At 42.3% G+C, this 19,976-nt stretch overlaps 1 protein-coding gene across 2 annotated transcripts in view; it reads left to right on the forward strand.

The window, feature by feature from the left end:
- Nucleotides 1–19,976, forward strand: part of pcyt2 (phosphate cytidylyltransferase 2, ethanolamine) — a 58,839-nt gene that overhangs the window by 8,752 nt on the left and 30,111 nt on the right. Inside the window, exons 2-4 of one of the 2 annotated variants that reach the window (XM_068058426.1) lie at nt 8,486–8,574; nt 17,947–18,108; nt 18,310–18,376. In XM_068058426.1, coding sequence (XP_067914527.1) covers nt 8,486–8,574; nt 17,947–18,108; nt 18,310–18,376 — 318 coding nt within the window. The remainder of the gene's footprint in view (nt 1–8,485; nt 8,575–17,946; nt 18,109–18,309; nt 18,377–19,976) is intronic. The other variant, XM_068058427.1, reaches the window with a different exon arrangement.

Below are 19,976 nucleotides of genomic sequence, written 5' to 3' on the forward strand. Positions count from 1 at the left end.
AGGATACAGGGTAAACCTTTCAGGACTGAGATGGGAAATTTCTTCACCCAGAGAGTGGTGAGCCTGTGGAAATTGCTACCACAGAAAGCAGTTGAGGCCAAAACATTGCATATTTTCAAGGAGTTAGAGTTAGCTCTTGGGTCTAAAGGGATCAAAGGGTATGGGGTGAAAGCGGGAACAGGTTACTGAGTTGGATGATCAGCCATGATCATTATGAATGGCGGAGCAGGCTCGAAGGGCCGAATGGCCTACTCCTGCTCCTATTTTCTACGTTACTATAACCTGGTGGATATATTACTGGGGTCACTTATGGTAATGGGAATGTCTGGCAATAAACATAAGACTACTTCTGAAATTGCTGTGTCTTAGTGGACAAGATTAATTATGATCAGATAGTCCTCTGTCTGTGAGTTGGTGCATGTTTGAGTCTATTTTGGGAGAAATGAAGAAAGGACTTTTGTGATAAGTTGTGGTCCTTTGAGTATAGTCTGGGTTGTATGTGGCTAAAGTGTCTCCCTTAACCTCGATCCTCCCCTCTTCTGCTAAATGGGGCTACCTGAAATTTGTGCTGCTCTTATTTCTGAGAGAGAATTAGGCACTTTCAAGCACTTTTCATTTACATGGTTATGTGTTTCATGTAAAAAATATATGCATATGAGAAGAGTAAAATTAAGAAAAATTACACATTTTTCCATTATATTTACTTTGTTTTATTTGTTCATGGGATGTGGGCGTCACTGGCTAGGCCAGCATTTATTGCCCATCCTAATCGTCCTTGAAAAGGTGGTGGTGAGCAGCTGCCTTGAACTGCTACCCATGTGGGGTACGTACACCCACAGTGCTGTTAGGATAGGAGTTCCAGGATTTTGACCAGCAACAGTGAAGGAATGGTGAAATAGTTCCAAGTCAGGATCATGCGTGGCTTGGAGAGAAGCTTGCAGGTGGTGCTCCCATGCAACTGCTGTCCTTGTATTTTTAGGTGGTAGAGGTTGCAGATTTGGAAGGTGCTGTCTAAGGAGCTGGTACATTGCTGCAGTGCATCTTAAAGATGGTACATACTTGCTGCCACTGTGCGTCGGTGGTGGAGGGAGTGAATGTTCGTAGATGGGGTGCCAATCAAGCGGGCTGCTTGGTCCTGGATGGTGTCGAACTTCTTGATTGTTGTTGGAGCTGCACTTCTGACTTGTGCCTTGTAGATGGTGGAGAGGCTTTGGGGTGTCAGGAGGTGAGTTACTCACCACAGGCTTCCTAGCCTCTGACCTGCCCTTGTAGCCATGGTATTTATTTGGCTACTCCAGTTCAGTTTCTGGTCAACAGTAACTCCAAGGATGTTGATAGGGGATTCAGCTATCGTAATGCCATTCAATATCATGGGGAGATGGTTAGATTCTCTCGTTTGAGATGGTCATTGCCCGGCTCTTGTGTGGCACAATTGTTATCTGCCACTTATCAGCCCAAGCCTGGCTGTTGGCCAGGTCTTGCTGCATTTCTACACTGACTGCTTCAGTATCTGAGGAGTCGCAAATAGTGCTGAACATTGTGCAATCATCAGCAAACATCCCCACTTCTGACCTTCTGATTGAAGGAAGGTCATTGTTGAAGCACCTGAAGACAGTTGTGCCTAGGACACTACCCTGAGGAACACCTGCAGTGATGTCCTGGAGCTGAGATGATTGACCTCCAGTAACCAAAACCATCTTCCTTTGCGCTGGGTATGACCCTAACCAGCAGAGAGTTTTCCCCCTGATTCCCATTGACTCCAGTTTTGATAGGACTCCTTGATGCCATCCATACTCAGTCAAATGCTACCTTGTTGTCAAGGGCAGTCACTCTCGCCTCACCTGTGGGAAGTACTGTGGGAATGTCTGAAATAACCTGATTTCTTTGCTCCAGGAAGTGTCTGTTTTCCTTTTGCTATTGTATGGACAAGGCATTCAAACTTGAGGCAAAAACTCATATTTCACATTAGATTGCCTTGCTATTATTTGTAAAACATGATAATTTTAGCATATACAAGCATTTGGGTTTGTTTTTAGAAGGATAGAATTGAAAAGCAGAGAAGTTGTTAAACTTCCATTGAACCTTGGTTTGACCATGCTTTGACTTCTGAGCACAGTTCTGGCCTCCATATTATTAAAAGGATATAGTGCCACTGGTGAAGGTGCAAGAAACAAAATTGAGAATGATACCAGAACTGAGATTATGGCCGGAATTTTACGCTGCCCCAGCGGATCGGATGGTGGTGTAAAATTGAGCGGCAGACTCCAGGAGGCCTACGCGACCCGATTCCGCCTCTGGACAAGTTTACTGTGGTCAGGCGGGTGCTAGGGGCGTGAAAGGCTGCCCAGCGATAGCTGCCGGCCTTTCCACGCCCTGGGGCGGGGGAGCATGGCAATCGAGCACAGGGTGCCCCATTGAGGGCCGCCCCTGCCTCCCAACCCACCCCTGAGACCCAAGACATCCTCCTGGGTTCGACACCGACTTTCACATCGCAGTCCGGCTCCCATCCATCCACTGTAAAATTCCGGCCTATACTTATCAGAACTGGCTGAGAAGGATGAGGGGTGATCTAATAGCGATCTTCAAAATTATGAAGGGTTCAGATATGGTAGTTGGAGTGAAGATGTTTCCATTTTTTGGGAGACCAAAACTAGAGGCCATAAATGTAAGTTAGTCATAAATTCCGTAAGGAATCCAGGAGAAACTTCGTTATTGAAACTGTAAATTCTACATTTTTATCACTATCATAAGTAGTACAGTAGTTGAGAGGAATAGAATAGATGCATTTCATAGAATGGTTACAGTACAGAGGAGGCTATTCAGCCCATTGTGTCCACACCCCTGTAATTTTTTTCTCTGGATAATTATCCAGTTCTCTTTGGAAAGCCATGATTTGAATCTGACTCCACCACACTCTAAGACAATGCATTCAAGATCCTAACCATTCACTAATAAGTTTTTCCTCATGTTGCCCTTGGTTCTTCTGCCACCTGAAATCAATGTCCTCTGGTTCTTGACCCTACTGCCAATGGAAACAATTTCTCCCTATCCAGACCCCTCATGACTTTGAACCTCTATCAAATCTCCTTTCGACCTTCTCTCGAAGGAGAACAATCGCAGCTTCTTCAGTCTGTTCTCGTAACTGAAGTCCCACAACTCTGGAACCATTCTCGGAAATCTCTTCTGTACCTTTTCTAATGTCTTCACATCCTTCCCAAAGGTGAATCTAGATGAGCACGTGAGGGGGCAGTCATGGAAGGATATGCTGATATGGTTAGATGAAGAGTGGTGGGAGGAGCATCAACGTCAGTTGTTATGACCGAGGCGGGAGCAATGCACTGTCAATTCAGTCCCATCACTCCACAGGTCACAGCATATTATTAAAGTTTTCCCACCCAACCGGAAAACAGCCAAATTAAACACTCTAGTAACCCCCAAAATAAAACAGACCAAACCGGGTATCTTTAGACAACAATAAATTAACTAATAAAACTAAATCTTAAACAATATTAAGATAGACCTATGTCTAAAGACCTTATAACCACTTATTTTAACCTAACTCTCCCATTCTCTCTCACACGCTCAAAAACTAACAGTTAACCTGTTTTAAAATAAAACACTTTTAAAATTAGCTGTTTCTTAAGAATAAATAACTGGGTTGTCAGTCTTTGTGGGTTACGTTCCTGCTGGGTGAAGTATCCTAGTGTAAAAATATAATATGCCACTCAAAGTCTCCACGTGGATTTGATGAAACAGTCTCTTAGTAGAGAGGCATTTGGCTGCAGCAGGTATCACACAGTTCTTTCAACAATGAGCACAGCAATAGGTCTGCTTGAATTTTAAAAAATCGGCAGTCTCTCAGTCGAAACTTTACTGCGAATTCCAGCAAATACATTCAGTCGAGCGAGTCAATCTTGAAGCAAAGACTCTTCGATTGGAAGTAAAGAAAAGGAATTTTGCTACCTCCAGCAGTACAAATGGTCTCTTCAAAGGGTTTTTTCCTCAGACAATTAAAAAGGCCTGTAGCTTATTGCAGAATTTCTGCTGAGAGAAATAGACAGCTCCTTTCTTCATTAAGCACGCTTCGCTGGTGTAGCTCAAAACTGGTTTTAGCTGCTTTTTCTACACAAATTGAAACATACCATATGACCTCCTCACACTTCGGTTGCCTAGGTGACAAGTGCAGCTGGCACACTGTGCCTCTTTGTTTAGATTAGATTAGATTAGAGATACAGCACTGAAACAGGCCCTTCGGCCCACCGAGTCTGTGCCGAACATCAGCCACCCATTTACACTAATCCTACACTAATCCCATATTTCTACCAAACATCCCCACCTGTCCCTATATTTCCCTACCACCTACCTATACTAGTGACAATTTATAATGGCCAATTTACCTATCAACCTGCAAGTCTTTTGGCTTGTGGGAGGAAACCGGAGCACCCGGAGAAAACCCACGCAGACACGGGGAGAACTTGCAAACTCCACACAGGCAGTACCCGGAATCGAACCCGGGTCCCTGGAGCTGTGAGGCTGCGGTGCTAGCCACTGTGCCGCCCCTAAAAACAGTGTGCCTTTTAAAAACTGCGTCTTAAAGGCACTCTGTTTTAATCTGAGGAGGAAATAAATACAGTTCTGTGACAGAGTATAGACCAATTGGTCCAAATGTCCTGTTTGCTGTAAATTCTACATAATTCAGTTCCTTTGTAATTCTTCCTTCCAGAAACAAACGGGTAGTCTAGGTGCATCTTTACATTTTCATATGTTCCCACCCATCAGTTTCCAGTTGTTTCTTGAATAATACTCATGTTATTTCCTTTTTGTGGCACAAGTCTTTTTTTAATTTTTTTATTTAGAGATACAGCACTGAAACAGGCCCTTCGGCCCACTGAGTCTGTGCCGACCATCAACCACCCATTTATACTAATCCTACACTAATTCCATATTCCTACCACATCCCCACCAGTCCATATATTTCCCTCCCACCTACCTACACTAGGGACAGCTTCAGCTTTCCCAGTCAATCTACGTAACTGACGTCCTTCATCCCCGGAAGTATTGTTGTGAATCTTTTCTGCATCCTCTCTCGTGTCTTCACATCCTTCTTAGAGTGTACCCAGAGCTGGACACAATACTCCAGTTGAGGTCGAACCAGTGTTTTATACAGGTTCTTCATATCTTTCTTGCTTTTGTAGGTTGTGCCTGTACTTGTAAAGCCCACGATCCCGTATGCTTTATTAACTGCTTTCTCAACCTGCCCTGCCACCTTCAACGATCTGTGCACATATACCCCCAGGTCCCTCTGCTACTGCACTGCCTTTAGAATTGTACCCTCTATTTTGTATTGTCTCTCCTTGTTCTTCCTACCTAACTGAATCACTTCATACTTCTCTGCACTAAATTTCATATGCCATTTGTCCACCCATTCCACCAGCATGTCTGTGTTCTCTTGAAGTCTATCACTATCCTCCTCACAGTTCACAATACTTCCAAGCTTTATGTAATTTGCAGCTTTTGAAATTGTGCCCTGTATACCCAAGTCTAGGTTATTAATATAGATCAAGAAAAGCAGAGGTCCTGACACCAACCCTTGGGGAACCTCACTATGCATCTTCTTCCAGTCTGTAAAACAACTGTTCATAACCACTCTGTTTCCTGTCACCCAGCCAATTTTGTATCTGTGAGGCTACTGTCCCTTTTATATTCCCTGGGCTCAAACTTTGCTGACAAGCCTGTTATGTGGCACTTTATCAGATGCCTTTTGGAAGTTTATGTACACCACATCAACTGCATTACCCTCATCAACCCTCTCTGTTACCTGATAAAAAAAACTCAAGTAAAATAGTTAAAAATGATGAAAGGTCATTGACCTGAAATGTTAACTCTACTTTTATTCCGCAGATGTTGCCTGACCTGAGTATTTCCAGCATTTTCTGGTTTTGTTTTAGTTAAACATGTTTGCCCTTAACAAATCAGTGCTGGCTTTTCTTAATTAATCCATATTTGTCCAAATGATTGTGTTTAATTTTGTCCCAAATTATAGTTTCTGAAAGCTTTCCCACACTGAGGTTAAACTGACTGTAGTTGCTGGGCTTATCCTTACACCCTTTTTTGTAAAACAAATCTCCAGTTCTCTGGCACCACCCCTCTATCTAAGGAGGATTGGAATATTATGGACAATGCCTCCTGCAATTTACATCCCTCTGTATCCAAGGATACATCTCATCTGGTCCTGGGGACTTATTGTTAAGTCTGGCTAGCCTTTCTAATACCACCACCGCACCCCCCCCCCCCCCCCCCCCCACCCCCCAATCAATTTTTAGCCCATATAGTGCCTCAACTACCTCTTCTTTCATTATAACTTGGGCAGCATCGTCTTCCTTGGTAAATACAGATGCAAAATACTCATTTAGTATCTCATCCATACCCTTTGCCTCCATGCTTAAATCCTCTTTTAGGTCCTAATCGACCCTATTCCTCCTTTTAATACTCTTTTAGTATTTATACGTCTAAAGACGACTTTTGGATTCCCTTTTATGTTGTTTGTCTCTTCTCGTACTCTCTCTTTGCTTCTCATTTGTTTTTTCACTTCCCCTATGAACCTCCTTCTATATTCAGCCTGGTTCTCAATTGTATTGTCCACCTGACATCTGTTAGATGCACCATTTTTCAGCTCCATCTTACTCACTATCTCTTTCATCATCCGGAGAGCTTTAGATTTGTTTGCCCTACCTTTTCCCCCTTGTGGAAATGTACCTTGACTGGAGTAGTTTTGAATAATGGAGCCATTCCTGAGCTTGAAACTCGGTGAACTTTCCACAAGCAAATTTTGTTGTTGTTGTTGCCCCTAATGGAATTTAATAGTGAGGGATGGGTAGGATGCTGGAAATGTTCTGCTTTACTAATGAGACAAATCTTTGTGCTTATTTAAAAACTTGTGAAAGCTTTGAATTCAAAGAGGAAATGTGATATTTCCAACAAACCAGAAAGATGTATAGATATTTGTAAAATTGAATAATAATGAATTGGAATCAATGACTTGCAATAACATTGTGAATACTTTCTCAAGAGGGTAGAGAGGAGAAAGGGACCACTTTGAACAAGAAAGTTCTCATCATTGCAGTGTTAACCTTGGTGCCAAAGATTCCATAAATACTTGTGAGCACATGATCATTCATGTCTTTTGCATAATTAAATAGATAAAAGCCCCATTTATTTGAAATACAATGTTAGAGGCTAAACTGCTGAAAACCTATTACAACATTTCCTAGTGATTGTTTTTAATTTGGACCAAGAGTGGAGAAAATTAACCAGAATAAAGGGTGACTTGGATTTTCAAAACATGGTATACTTAAGGAAACTTTGTACAAGCTGCCATCGTTTGAATTTCTACTGGTCATTGTTATAAAAAATAAATCTTGTGTCTGAGTATGAACATTTGTTTATATTAAATTTAAATTTTTTTTAGGAAGTCTGACATTGAAGAGAAATTGGGAATTCAGGCAATTTGCAGATATTTGTCAATCAAACTTCCCTAACAACAGAAAATATCTCATAATTGAACTTGATCTGTCTTGACGAAATTAACTGGTTGATCTCAGTGCTGCTATCTGCTGCAATTGTAGCTTTGCCAGTAATCTATTTTAGTCTGTTTCAAATTGTATTCAAATATCTCAAAAGATGGATTTCAGTATTTGAGAATTTTGAAGATTGCTCATTTTATAATGATTGGAAACTTTTGTTGCATGGACTGTGGTCCCCAGAAGGGTATTTTGCTCTTAGAAAATACTTCCTTCTTTTGCACTTTGTTTGCCTATACACATTTATTTTTAGTATACATCTGCTTATGTTCACATTCGAATGTTCTGTTCCTTAACCCATTGTTTTAATTGGTCCTTTTGAATGCAATCAGTCTCTTGTCACATGACCACATAGCTTAAAGTTTAGTGTCATCATCAGCCCTATATCCATGTAGTTTATGAATGGGGTAAACAGAGAATATAACTGATTTCTAGAGAATTTCGCTAATCATTACAAATTATCCCTTCCCAACATTCTCCTTTCCTGTTTCCCCTTCTCTGCTCCCTCTCCGACCCTTCTCAGACTGATAAGCCAGTGTGCAGTAGCATAATTAAGATTGTATTTGTGAAGGAAGTACTGGTTTGGCAATTTTTGCTTCAAATCAAGTTACTTTTGCCTAATCAGAGTGGTAGTGATAAATGTTTAGAGAAATGTGCATTCCAGCCCATCCTTTATTTTTCATTTATCGAATGTTTAGAACTATAGTAACATCTAATTTTTCAGGTGAGTGAGGGAATATTAAAAGGTATTTTTTTTAAGGAATTCAAATTTTCCTGCAATCCCTTTTAACCAAAAGTAGGAAAGAGAACAGATGGAGAACTGCTGTGCAGCATATGCTGCTTGGAGGTTTATTAAAAATCTGGGGGAAATAATGCAGTAATGTGTTGGTGTATCTATCTTTCAGCTATGATATGGTGCATTATGGCCACTCCAACCAGCTGAGGCAGGCGCGTTCTATGGGTGATTACCTCATTGTAGGAGTGCATACAGATGGTAAGTTGCAAAGCAAATACAGCACAGTACATTAGGTGTTGTAATAACAGTATCACTACTGTGTTTTTGAAATTTGTTAACTTGAGTTGCACACTAAATCAGTACGTGAATGGCGTCACTACAGTTTTCCCATCATTGTAAGAGAAGCGGAAGCTTATTTGTAAAGTGACAAAGTTGAGATTTAATGTCCTTTTTAATGCTTTTCTTTATATATAAAACTGCCTGCCATAATGTAATTCTCATGCAGTCACTTTGTAATCACATCAGCTGCATATTTGAAGATTAAAATGTAGAAAATGTGTACTACACAGTACATGCTTTGTTGGAGAAAACTGCCACAGGAAATTGGCTTCCTTGAAACTTCCTTAATGAAAAGATAAGGAAAAAAACTTTTTCTTCCTGCTTCTTTCACCCTTTTCCTTCCCCACCTGTCACCCCACCTTCTCCCTGAATTTTAGTACCTTACCTCAGTGTCATTCATCAAATTGGAATGAGGCTGGACAATATCAGCAGCCTTTTTGACTACAGGGAGATGGATATCGAATGCACTCTTTAGGGGCAATCAGGAGTGGGAACCCAAGCTGATTTTCTTTTTTCACCCCCACTCTCATAAGAAAGAGAGAGCTTGCATTTATATAGCATCTTTCACAACCTCAACATCCCAAGGTCAATAAAGTATTTTTGAAGTTTAATCACTTGTAATGTAAGAAATCTGACAGCCAGTTGGCACACAGCAAGATCTCACAAACAGCAGAGATAATGACCAGATAACTTGTTTGAGTTTGTGGTTGAGGGATAAATGTTGGCCTCCCCTGCTCTTCTTTAACAGTACCATGGGATCTTTTAGATCCACCTGAAAGGGCAGATGGGCCCTAGCTTTACACCTCATCCTGAAAGGCTGTACCTCAAGACTCCTTCTGTACTGCACTATAGTGGGGCTTGAACCCACAAACTTCTGATTCCTATTCCAGAGTGTTAACAGCAAACTACAGTCAATTGTACCACTCCTAAAGTATAAGACATATTCAGAATAGTGTGTTGACATGATAGTAGAGGCAAAAACATTGAGGTACTCTAGATACAGTTCAGTGCAAAGATAGAGATATTCCATGAGATGTAGAGGGCATCCTCGTATTTGCATGAGGCCTATGCAAATGGATGATATGACAGGCTAAGAACTAGAATCTGCACTGTAAATTTAACTTGAAAGATGCTGACCCATTTGTTCCAGCTCATTGGCCAATGTTGTTGCTCTCCATTTCAGGCGAGGAGAAAAAGGGAAATTAAAATAGTAGGGAAACAGAGTTGAAGGACAATGTGTGAAGAAACAAGTGGAGAGGTGAGGGCAGAGAAAAGTGGAGATGGGTGAGGAAGAGAATAAGTGTAGAAGAAGGAAAGAAAAAGATGATGAAAGCAGAGCTAGCTAAAGTGAACTGGCAAATTTAGGTTAAGGGAAAGGTCAATAGAAATGCAGTGGCAGACGTTTAAGGGGATATTTCAGAATATACAGAATAGATGCATTCCAACGAGAGAAAAATTCCAAGGGGGAGGATCCACTATCCGTGGTTAACTGAAAAGTTAAAGATAGTATCAAACTTAAAAGCAGACAGTTGCACAAAGATGGGTGGCAGGCCAGAAGATGGGACAGAATATTTTTTTTTTAAAAAGCAAAGAAAGACCAAGATTAATGAGGGAAAAATTAGAGTACGAGAGAAAGCTGGCTAGAAATATAAAAACAGATAGTAAGCGTTTCTCTTGCCTTCCCGGAGCGGAGCGGACCTGTGGGGAGAACGCCGAGAGCAGAGCCTGTAAATCGAACCCGAGGATTGAGGCCCAGTCTCTTACCTTCTGGGAGCGGAGCAGACCTGTGGGGAGAATGCCGAAAGCAGAGCCTATAAATCGAACCCGAGGATCGAGTCTCTTACCTTCCAGGAGCGGAGAGGACCTCTTCCAGCGCCGGAGTTTTGGGGGGAAAAAAGCCAACAGTGATGTCACAGGAGAGCTGTAAGGTGATTGGTTGGTGAGTCACTGCTGATGGGAATAGCTCTAAATAGCTGGGTAAGTATTTCAGGTAAGAAAAGTTTAAATTTTCTTTCAAATATAGTTTAGAGATACAGCACTGAAACAGGCCCTTCGGCCCACCGAGTCTGTGCCGACCATCAACCACCCACTTATACTAATCCTACACTAATCCCATATTCCTACCACATCCCCACCTGTCCCTATATTTTCCCTACCACCTACCTACACTAGGGGCAATTTCTAATGGCCAATTTACCTATCAACCTGCAAGTCTTTGGCATGTGGGAGGAAACCGGAGCACCCGGAGGAAACCCACGCAGACACAGGGAGAACTTGCAAACTCCACACAGGCAGTACCCGGAATTGAACCCAGGTCACTGGAGCTGTGAGGCTGCGGTGCTAACCACTGCGCCACTGTGCCGCCCCTCAATGTATATAGTAAGTATATAGTAAGTAGCTTTTATTTTTGAGGGAGTTCTGTAGTAACGAGGACCAGGGAAGAAGGGCCCTAGAGTAACTGATGTTATTGGACATTAAGATCTTCCAGAAGGTTTAATTTAATTTAAAGGGTGAAGTCATGGCAGGAGAGTTCAAAGCCGTGGTGTGCTCCGTGTCGGAAGCCGGGAACATTTCCAGTGCCCAGGACCAGCATGTTTTCAGGAAGTGTGCCCAGCTGCAGCTCCTGGAAGCGTGGGTTTCGGAGCTGGAGCGGCAGCTGGGGACACGAGCATCCAGAACGCCGAGAGTATCATGGATAGCATGTATAGAGAGGTGGTCACACCGCAGGCTCAGACCCCACAGGCAGGAAGGGAATGGGTGACCACCAGGCAGAGCAAGAGGACTAGGCAGGCAGTTCTGGAAGTTCCTGTGGCTATTCCCCTGATAAACAGGTATACTGCTTTGGATACTGTTGGGGGGAATAGCCTCTCGGGAAAGCAGCAACAGCCCAATTCATTGCACCACGGTTGGCTCTGCTGCACAGGGGAGGAGTAAAAAGTGTGGGAATGCAATGATTATAGGAGATTCAATTGTAAGGGGAATACATAGGCATTTCTGTGGCCGCAAAAGAGACTCCAGGATGGAATGTTGCCTCCTTGGTGCTAGGGTCAAGGATGTCTCAGAGCGGTTGCAGGACATTCTGAAGGGGGAGGTTGAACAGCCAGTGGTCGTGGTACACATTGGTACAAACGACATAAGTGGAAAAAAAAAAGGATGAGGTCCTGAAAGCAGAATATAGGATGCTAGGAAGTAAGTTGAAAAATAGGACCTGAAAGGTGGTAATCTCAGGATTCCTACCAGTACCATGTGCTAGTCAGAGTAGAAATAGAAGGATATATCGGATGAATACGTGGCTGAAGAGATGGTGTGAGGGGGAGGGTTTTAGCTTCCTGGGACATTGGAACTGTTTCTGGGGGAGGTGGGACCAGTACAAATTGGACGGGTTACACCTGGGCAGGACCAGGACGCATGTCCTAGGGGGAGTATTTGCTAGAGTGGTTGGGGAGAGTTTAAACTAAAATGGCAGGGGGATGAGAACCTTTGCAAGGAGTCAGAGGAGGGGGGAATCAAAGACAAGAACATAAGACAGTAAGGGGAATAAGAAAAGTGATAGGCAGAGAAATCAAGGGCCAGAATCAAACAGGGCCACAGTGACAAATAGTGGGAAGAGGACAATTAACGTTAAAAAGACAAGCCTTGAGGCTTTGTGCCTTAACGTGTGGAGCATTCGCAATAAAGTGGATGAATTAATCGCGCGAATAGATGTAAATGGGTATGATATAGTCGGGATTACGGAGACATGGCTGCAAGGTGACCAGGGATGGGAAATGAACATCCAGGGATATTCAGTATTTAGGAAGGACAGACAAAAGGCGGTGGAGTTGCATTGCTGGTTAAAGAGGAAATTAATGCAATAGTGAGGAAAGATATTAGCTCTGACGATGTGGAATCTGTATGGGTAGAGCTGAGAAACACTGAAGGTGCAAAAAACGTTAGTGGGGGTTGTATATAGCCCCTCAAACTGTAGTGGTGATGGGAATGGCATTAAATAGGAAATTAGAGATGCATGCGATAAAGGAACATCTGTAATTATGGGTGACTTTAATCTGCATATAGAGTGGGCAAATCAAATTAGTCACAATACCGTAGAGGAGGAATTCTTGGAGTGAATACGGGATGGTTTTCTGGACCAATATGTTGAAGAGCCAACGAGAGAACAGGCCATCCTAGACTGGGTATTGTGTAATGAGAGAAGAATAATTGACAATCTAGTGGTGCGAGACCCTTTGGGGACGAGCGACCATAATATGATAGAATTCTTCATCAAGATGGAGAGTGACGTAGTTGATTCTGAGACGAGGGTCCTGAATCTTAGTAAAGGAAACTACGAAGGTATGAGGCGCGAGTTAGCCATGACAGATTGGGAAACATTACTTAAAGGGATGACGGTGGATAGGCAATGGCAAACATTTAAAAAGCGCATGGATGAACTGCAACGATTGTTTATCCCTGTCTGGCGCAAAAGTAAAACGGGAAAGGTAGCCAAACCGTAGCTTACAAGGGCAATTAGAGATAGCATTAGATCCAAGGAAGAGGCATATAAATTTGCCAGAAAAAACAACAGACCTGAGGATTGGGAGCAGTTTAGAATTCAGCAAAGGAGGACCAAGGGATTGATTAAGAAGGGGAAAATAGAGTACGAGAGCAAGCTTGCAGGGAACATAAAAACTGACTGTAAAAGTTTCTATAGGTATGTGAAGAGAAAAAGATTGGTGAAGACAAATGTAGGTCCCTTACAGTCAGAAACGGGGGTATTTATTATGAGGAACGGCTGACTAAATGCATACTTTGGTTCTGTCTTCACAAAGGAGGACACAAATATCATACCAGAAATGTTGGGGAACACAGGGTTTAGTGAGAGAGAGGAACTGAAAGAAATCAGTATTAGTAGAGAAATGGTGCTGGTGAAATTGATGGGATTGAAGGCCGATAAATCCCCAGGGCCTGATGGTATGCATCCCAGAGTACTTAAGGAAGTGGCCCTAGAAATAGTGGATGCATTGGTGGTCATCTTCCAAGATTCTATAGACCCTGGAATAGTTCCTACAGATTGGAGGGTAGCAAATGTAACCCCACTATTTAAAAAGAGAGGTAGAGAGAAAGCAGGGAATTACAGACCAGTCAGCCTGACATTGGTCGTGGGGAAAATTCTAGAGTCCATTATCTAAGATTTTATAGCAGAGCACTTCGAGAACAGTGGTAGAATCGGGCAGTCAGCATGGATTTACGAAAGAGAAATCATACTTGACAAATCTACTAGAATTCTTCGAGGATGTAACTAGTAGAGTTGATGAGGGGGAGCCAGTGGATGTGATTTATTTGGACGTTCAGAAGGCTTTCGACAAAGTCTCTCAAGAGATTAGCATGTAAAATTAAAGCACATGGGATTGGGGGTAGTGTATTGCGATGGATAGAAAATTGGTTGGCAGACAGGAAACAGAGTAGGGATAAATGGGTCTTTTTCCGAATGGCAGGCAGTGACTAGTGGGGTACCGCTGTGATCTGTACTAGGACCCCAGCTATGTACAATATATATTAATGATTCAGATGAGGGAACTAGATGTAATATCTCCAAATTTGCAGATGACACAAAACTGGGTGGGAGGGGGAGTTGAGGATGCAGAGAGGCTTCAGGGTGATTTGGACAAGTTGAGTGAGTGGGCTAATGCATGGCAGATGCAGTATAATGTGAATAAATGTGAATAAATATCCACTTTGGTAGCAAAAACAGGAAGGCAGATTATTATCTGAACGGCTATAAACTGAGAGAGGGAATATGCAGCGAGACCTGGGTGTTCTCATACACCAGTCGCTGAAGGTAAGCATGCAGGTGCAACAGGCGGTAAAAAAGGCAAATGGTATGTTGGCCTTCATAGTGAGAGATTCGAGTACAGAAGCAGGGATGTCTTGCTGCAATTATACAGGGCCTTGGTGAGGCCACACCTGGAATATTGTGTGCAGTTTTGGTCTCCTTATCTGAGGAAGGACGTTCTTACTATAGAGGCAGTGCAGCGAAGGTTTACCAGACTGATTCCTCGGATGGCGGGACTGATGTATGAGGGGAGATTGAGTCGGTTGGGATTATATTTGCTGGACCTCAGAAGAGTGAGGGGGGGGGGATTTCATAGAAACCTATAAAATTCTAACAGGACTTGACAGGGTAGCTGCAGGAAGGGTGTTCCTGATGGTGGGGGAGTCCAGAACCAGGGGTCATAGTTTAAGTATACAGGGTAAACCTTTCAGGACTGAGATGAGGAGAAATTTCTTCACCCGGAGAGTGGTGAGCCTGTGGAATTTGCTACCACAGAAAGCAGTTGAGGCCAAAACATTGTATGTATTCAAAAAGGAGTTAAATCTGACTCTTGGGTCTAAAGGGATCAAAGGGTATGGGGCGAAAGCTGGAACAGGTTACTGAGTTGGTTGATCAGCCATGATCATTATGAATGGCGGAGCAGGCTCGAAGGGCCGAATGGCCTACTCCTCCTATTTTCTATGTTTCTATAGTTTTTTTTTGTTAAAAAGTTAGTGAGAATTGGTCCTTTAGAAAGTGAGTCTGGGGTCTTAATAGTGGAATATAAGGAGATGGTAGATGAATTAAACAGGTATTTTGCATCGATCTTCACTGTAGAGGATACAAGTAACATTTCTGAAATAGCTGTAAATCAGGAAATGGAAGGGAGGGAGGTACTTAAGAAAATTACAAATCACCAGGGAAGCAGTACTGAGCAAATCGTTGGAGCTGCAGGCTGACAAGTCCCCGGGTCCTGATGGACTTCATCCTAGGGTCTTAAAAGAAGTGACTAGTGAGATAGTTGATGCATTGGTTTTAATTTTCCAAAATTCCCTAGATTTGGGGAAGGCTCCATTAGATTGGAAAATAGCCAATGTAACTACATATTCAAAAAGGGAGGGAGACAGAAAGCAGAAAACTACAGGCCAGTTAGCTTAACATCTGTTATAGGGGAAAATGTTAGATGCGACTATTAAAGATGTTATAGCAGGGCACTTAGGAAAAATTCAAGGTAATCGGGCAGCATCAACATGGTTTGGTGAAAGGGAAGTCACTTCAAACCAAATTATTGGAGTTCTTTGAAAAAGTAACGTGCTGTGGATAAAGGGGAACCAGTGGATGTACTGTACTTATATTTCCAGAAGACATTTGATAAGGTGCTATATCAAAGCTTATTGTGGAAAATAAAAGCTTATGGTGTAGTAGGTAACATATTGACATGGATAGAAGATTGGCCAGCTAACAGGAAACATAGAGTAGGCATAAATGGGTGATTTTCTGGTTGGCAAGGTGTAAAGAGTGGTGTGCTGCAGGGATCAGTGCTGGGGCATCAACTTTTTACAATTTTTATAAATGACTTGGATGAAGGGACTGAAGGAATGGTTCCTAAATTTGCTGATGGCACAAAGATAGGTAGGAAAGCCAGTTGTGAAGAGGACATGAGGCTACAAAGGGATATAGATGGGTTAAGTGAGTGGGCAAAGATCTGGCAAATGGAATATAATGTGGAAAAATGTGAAATTGTCCATTTTGGCAGGAAGAATAAAAAAGAAGCATGTTATCTAAATGAGAGATTGCAGAGCTCTGAGACGCAGAGGGATCTGGGTGTCCTAGTGCATGGATCGCAGAAGGTTTCTATGCAGGTATCGCAAGAAATTCAGAAAGCTAATAGAATGTCATTGCTTATTGCGAGGGGAATTGAATATAAAAGTAGGGAGGTTATGTTTCAGTTATACAGGGCAATGCTGAGACCACATCTGGAGTACTGGTCTCCTTATTTAAGGAAGGATTGGAAGCAGTACAGAGAAAGTTTACTAGACTAATAACCTGGAATGGGTGGGTTGTCTTGTGAGGAAAGGTTGGACAGGCTAGACTTGTATCTGCTGGAGTTTAGAAGAGTAAGAGGCAACTTGATTGAAACATACAAGATCCTGAGGGGTCTTGACAGGTGAATGTGTGAAGCACGTTTTCTCTTGTGGGAGAGTCTTGAACTAGGAATCACTTTAAAAATAAGGGGTCGCCCATTTAAGACAGAGATGAGAATCTTTTTCTGAGGGTCGTGGGTCTTTGGAACTCTTCCCCAAAAGGCAGTGAACCAGAGTCTTTGAATATTTTTAAGGCAGAGGTAGATAGATTCCTGATGAGCAAAGGGGTGAAAGATTATCGGAGGTAGGTGGGAATGTGGAGTGGAGGTTGCAATCAGATCAGCCATGATCTTGTTGAATAGTGGACCAGGCTTGAGGGGCCAAGTAGTCTACTCCTAATTCGTATGTTCGAATGTAGCTTTTAAGACTAGTTTGGTGGAGCTTGACTGGAGGTCAAAATTGAGATCTTTGGCCCAAGTTTGACCATCAGTACGAAGAGAGATGGACTTTCCACAGGCCAATGGTCTTTTGATGTGTCTGATTGTTCTGCTTTTCTTGACGTTGCCTTGGTAGGGATCAGCTACGGCCAGGAATCACACCTGAGAACTTCCTGGTTTATATGGATGAGGTACTCTGTTTTGGCTAGCAGAGCCATCAGGGGAGCTCTTGTATAAATGTCTGATCTGTGCAATATGCTCTTTGTTAGCAGTTACAGGTTCCATGTTTGCAAACTGCATTGCCCATGCTGCAAACACAAGAGACCAAGAGCATGTAGATGCAGTGTTTGAATTTCTGTAACATGAAATTCATTCTGAAAAGGAGAAGCAATACATTAGAACATAGTTTTTAAATTTAAATGTTTTTCAATAGAAGTATTGCATTTATACCTTTTTACAGTAAAAAGTTTCTGTACATGACCGTTGATTTTTATGTTCTGCATGGAGGTAAACATATTAACATCAAAGTCTTTGATCAATGACATGGAAACAGTACTTAGCTTAAAATTAGTCCCTGAACCTTTCTTGATACCGTAGCTGTTATGTACATTAAGTAAGCCTGTTTTCTAGAGATTTTAGTTAGTATCTTTTCCTCCTCCCTTTTTATTTCTCTCACCACCTCTCGTAATCTGATCAAGTAGGTTACTCACTGAAGTTTGAATATGAACTTTCATCTGTGTTCTGCCTTGATTAGTTTCTAATCGATTAGTGTTCTGTATGTTGTACCAAATTTAAGAAGCATTGAATGCAATGATGCAAAATTATTTTTTTAAAAGTTAGATTTATATATTTGTGCATTTGATAACTTGGAATGGAATACACTTGGTAATCATTCCATTAATTTCCTTTTCCCCTACTTTTAATCATCAAAACGAAGGTTAAGAAAACTAATAATTGAAGCGTCCTTAATTTATTTCAGAGGAAGTCGCCAAACACAAAGGTCCACCTGTGTTTACACAGGAGGAGCGTTATAAGATGGTCCGTGCGATTAAGTGGGTTGATGAGGTCATTGAGGGAGCACCATATGTAACAACACTTGAAACACTGGATAAATATAACTGTGACTTTTGTGTCCATGGAGGTATGTTGTGTCAGATGACCTAATCAATTTCTCTTGTCAGAGCTGTTTAATATTGATACACTTGTTTTTTTCATATCTGTATACTTGAAACTGGTTACATTTTCCCACAGACTTCAAATGAAACAGTTCAGACAGTTCTGTTATTTCCATTGTTGTCTTGCGGTTTAGTGGTGATTTTTAATTTATCTTTTTGTTTTGTAGATGATATTACTTTAACTGCTGATGGAAAGGATACTTATGAAGAAGTAAAGAAAATGGACAGATACAGGTAACAATACTACTTAGAAGCCAAGTTGCAGTATTTTCATACTTTTAGAAGTGTGTCCATCTTGTGATGCATTGTGAATGTTATTACCTGTTATAGATATCGTTCCTGGAACTCCATGTTTGAATCCCTCCAATCAGGTTCCCTACCACCACCACCACCACAGTACTGAAGCAGCTCTTAAAGTCACAAATGACATATGTGACTGACAAAGTTAAACCTCCCCTCCTCATCCTTCTCAGCCTTTGACATGGTTGACCACACCTCTTCCAACACCTCTTCACTGTTGCCCAGTTGGGTGGGACTGCTCTCACCTGGTTCCATTCTTATCCGTCTAATTGTAGCTAGGGAATCACTTGTAATCGCTTCTCTTCCTGCTCCCCCACCATTAACTCAGGTGTCCCCCAAGCATCTGTCCTTGGCCCCCTCTTAATTCAAACTGCTTATCTGACATGCAGTACTGGATGAGCAGAAATTTCCTCCAATTAAATATTGGAAAGACTGAAGCCATTGTTTTCGGTCCCCCCTCTAAACACCATTCCCTACCTACCGACTCCATTCTTCTCCCTGGCAACAGTCTGAGATTAAGCCAGTCTGTTCACAACCTCCGGTGTCACATTTGACCCCGAGATGAACTTCTGACCTCGTCTTCGTGCCATCACTAAGACTGTCCATTTCCACCTCCATAACATTGTCCAACTTCACCCCTGCCTCCGCTCATCTCTCATTCATGCCTTTGTTACCTCTAGACTTGACTATTTCAACACTCCTGGCTGGTCTCCTATATTCCACTCTGTAAGCTAGTGGTCATCCAAAACTCTGCTACCCATGTCTTAACTTGCACCAAGGCCCCTTCTCCTAAGATCCCTGCTTACTGACCTGCATTGGCTCCAGGTCAAGCAACGCCTTAATTTTAAAATTCTCATCCTTGTTTTCAAAGCCTTCCGTAGCTTCGTCCCCTCCCTATCTCTCTCATCTTCTCCAGCCCCACAAACCTCCAATATCTGCACTCTAATTCTGGCCTCTTGTGCATCCCTGATTGTAATCACTCCGCCATTGGTGGCCGTGCCTTCAGTTGTCTAGGCCCAAGCTCTGGAGTATTCTCCCTACACCTCTCTGTCTCTGCACCTTGCTTTCCTTCTTTAAAACACACCTTAAAACCTACCTCTAACACCTTTACATAGTTAAAATGTCCCAAGGCACTGACCGGAATGTTGTCAAGCTCAATTGGGCACTGAACCACATAAGGTGATATTAGGACAGACAACTAAAAATTTGATCGAAAGGATAGATTTTAAGGAGTATCTTAAGAGGAGAGAGAAGCAGAAGGTTTAGGGAGGGAATTCCAGAGCTTGGGGCTTTGGCAGCTGAAGGCACAGTCACCGCTGGTGGAGCGATTAAAATCAGTGGTGCTTCTCTAATTCTAGCCTCCTGCACAGAGATTTTAGAGGGCTGGAGGAAGTTGCAGAGATAGGGTGGGTCAAGGCCATGGATGGATTTGGAAACCATGATGAGAATTTAAAAATTTAACTGTTGATGGATTGGGAGCCAGAGTAGGTCAGCGAGCATAGGGGTGATGGGTGAATGGGACTTAGTGCACGTT

This window comes from Heterodontus francisci, chromosome 26 (assembly GCF_036365525.1).
Source record: "Heterodontus francisci isolate sHetFra1 chromosome 26, sHetFra1.hap1, whole genome shotgun sequence".
In the NCBI taxonomy this organism is placed as follows: domain Eukaryota; kingdom Metazoa; phylum Chordata; class Chondrichthyes; order Heterodontiformes; family Heterodontidae; genus Heterodontus; species Heterodontus francisci.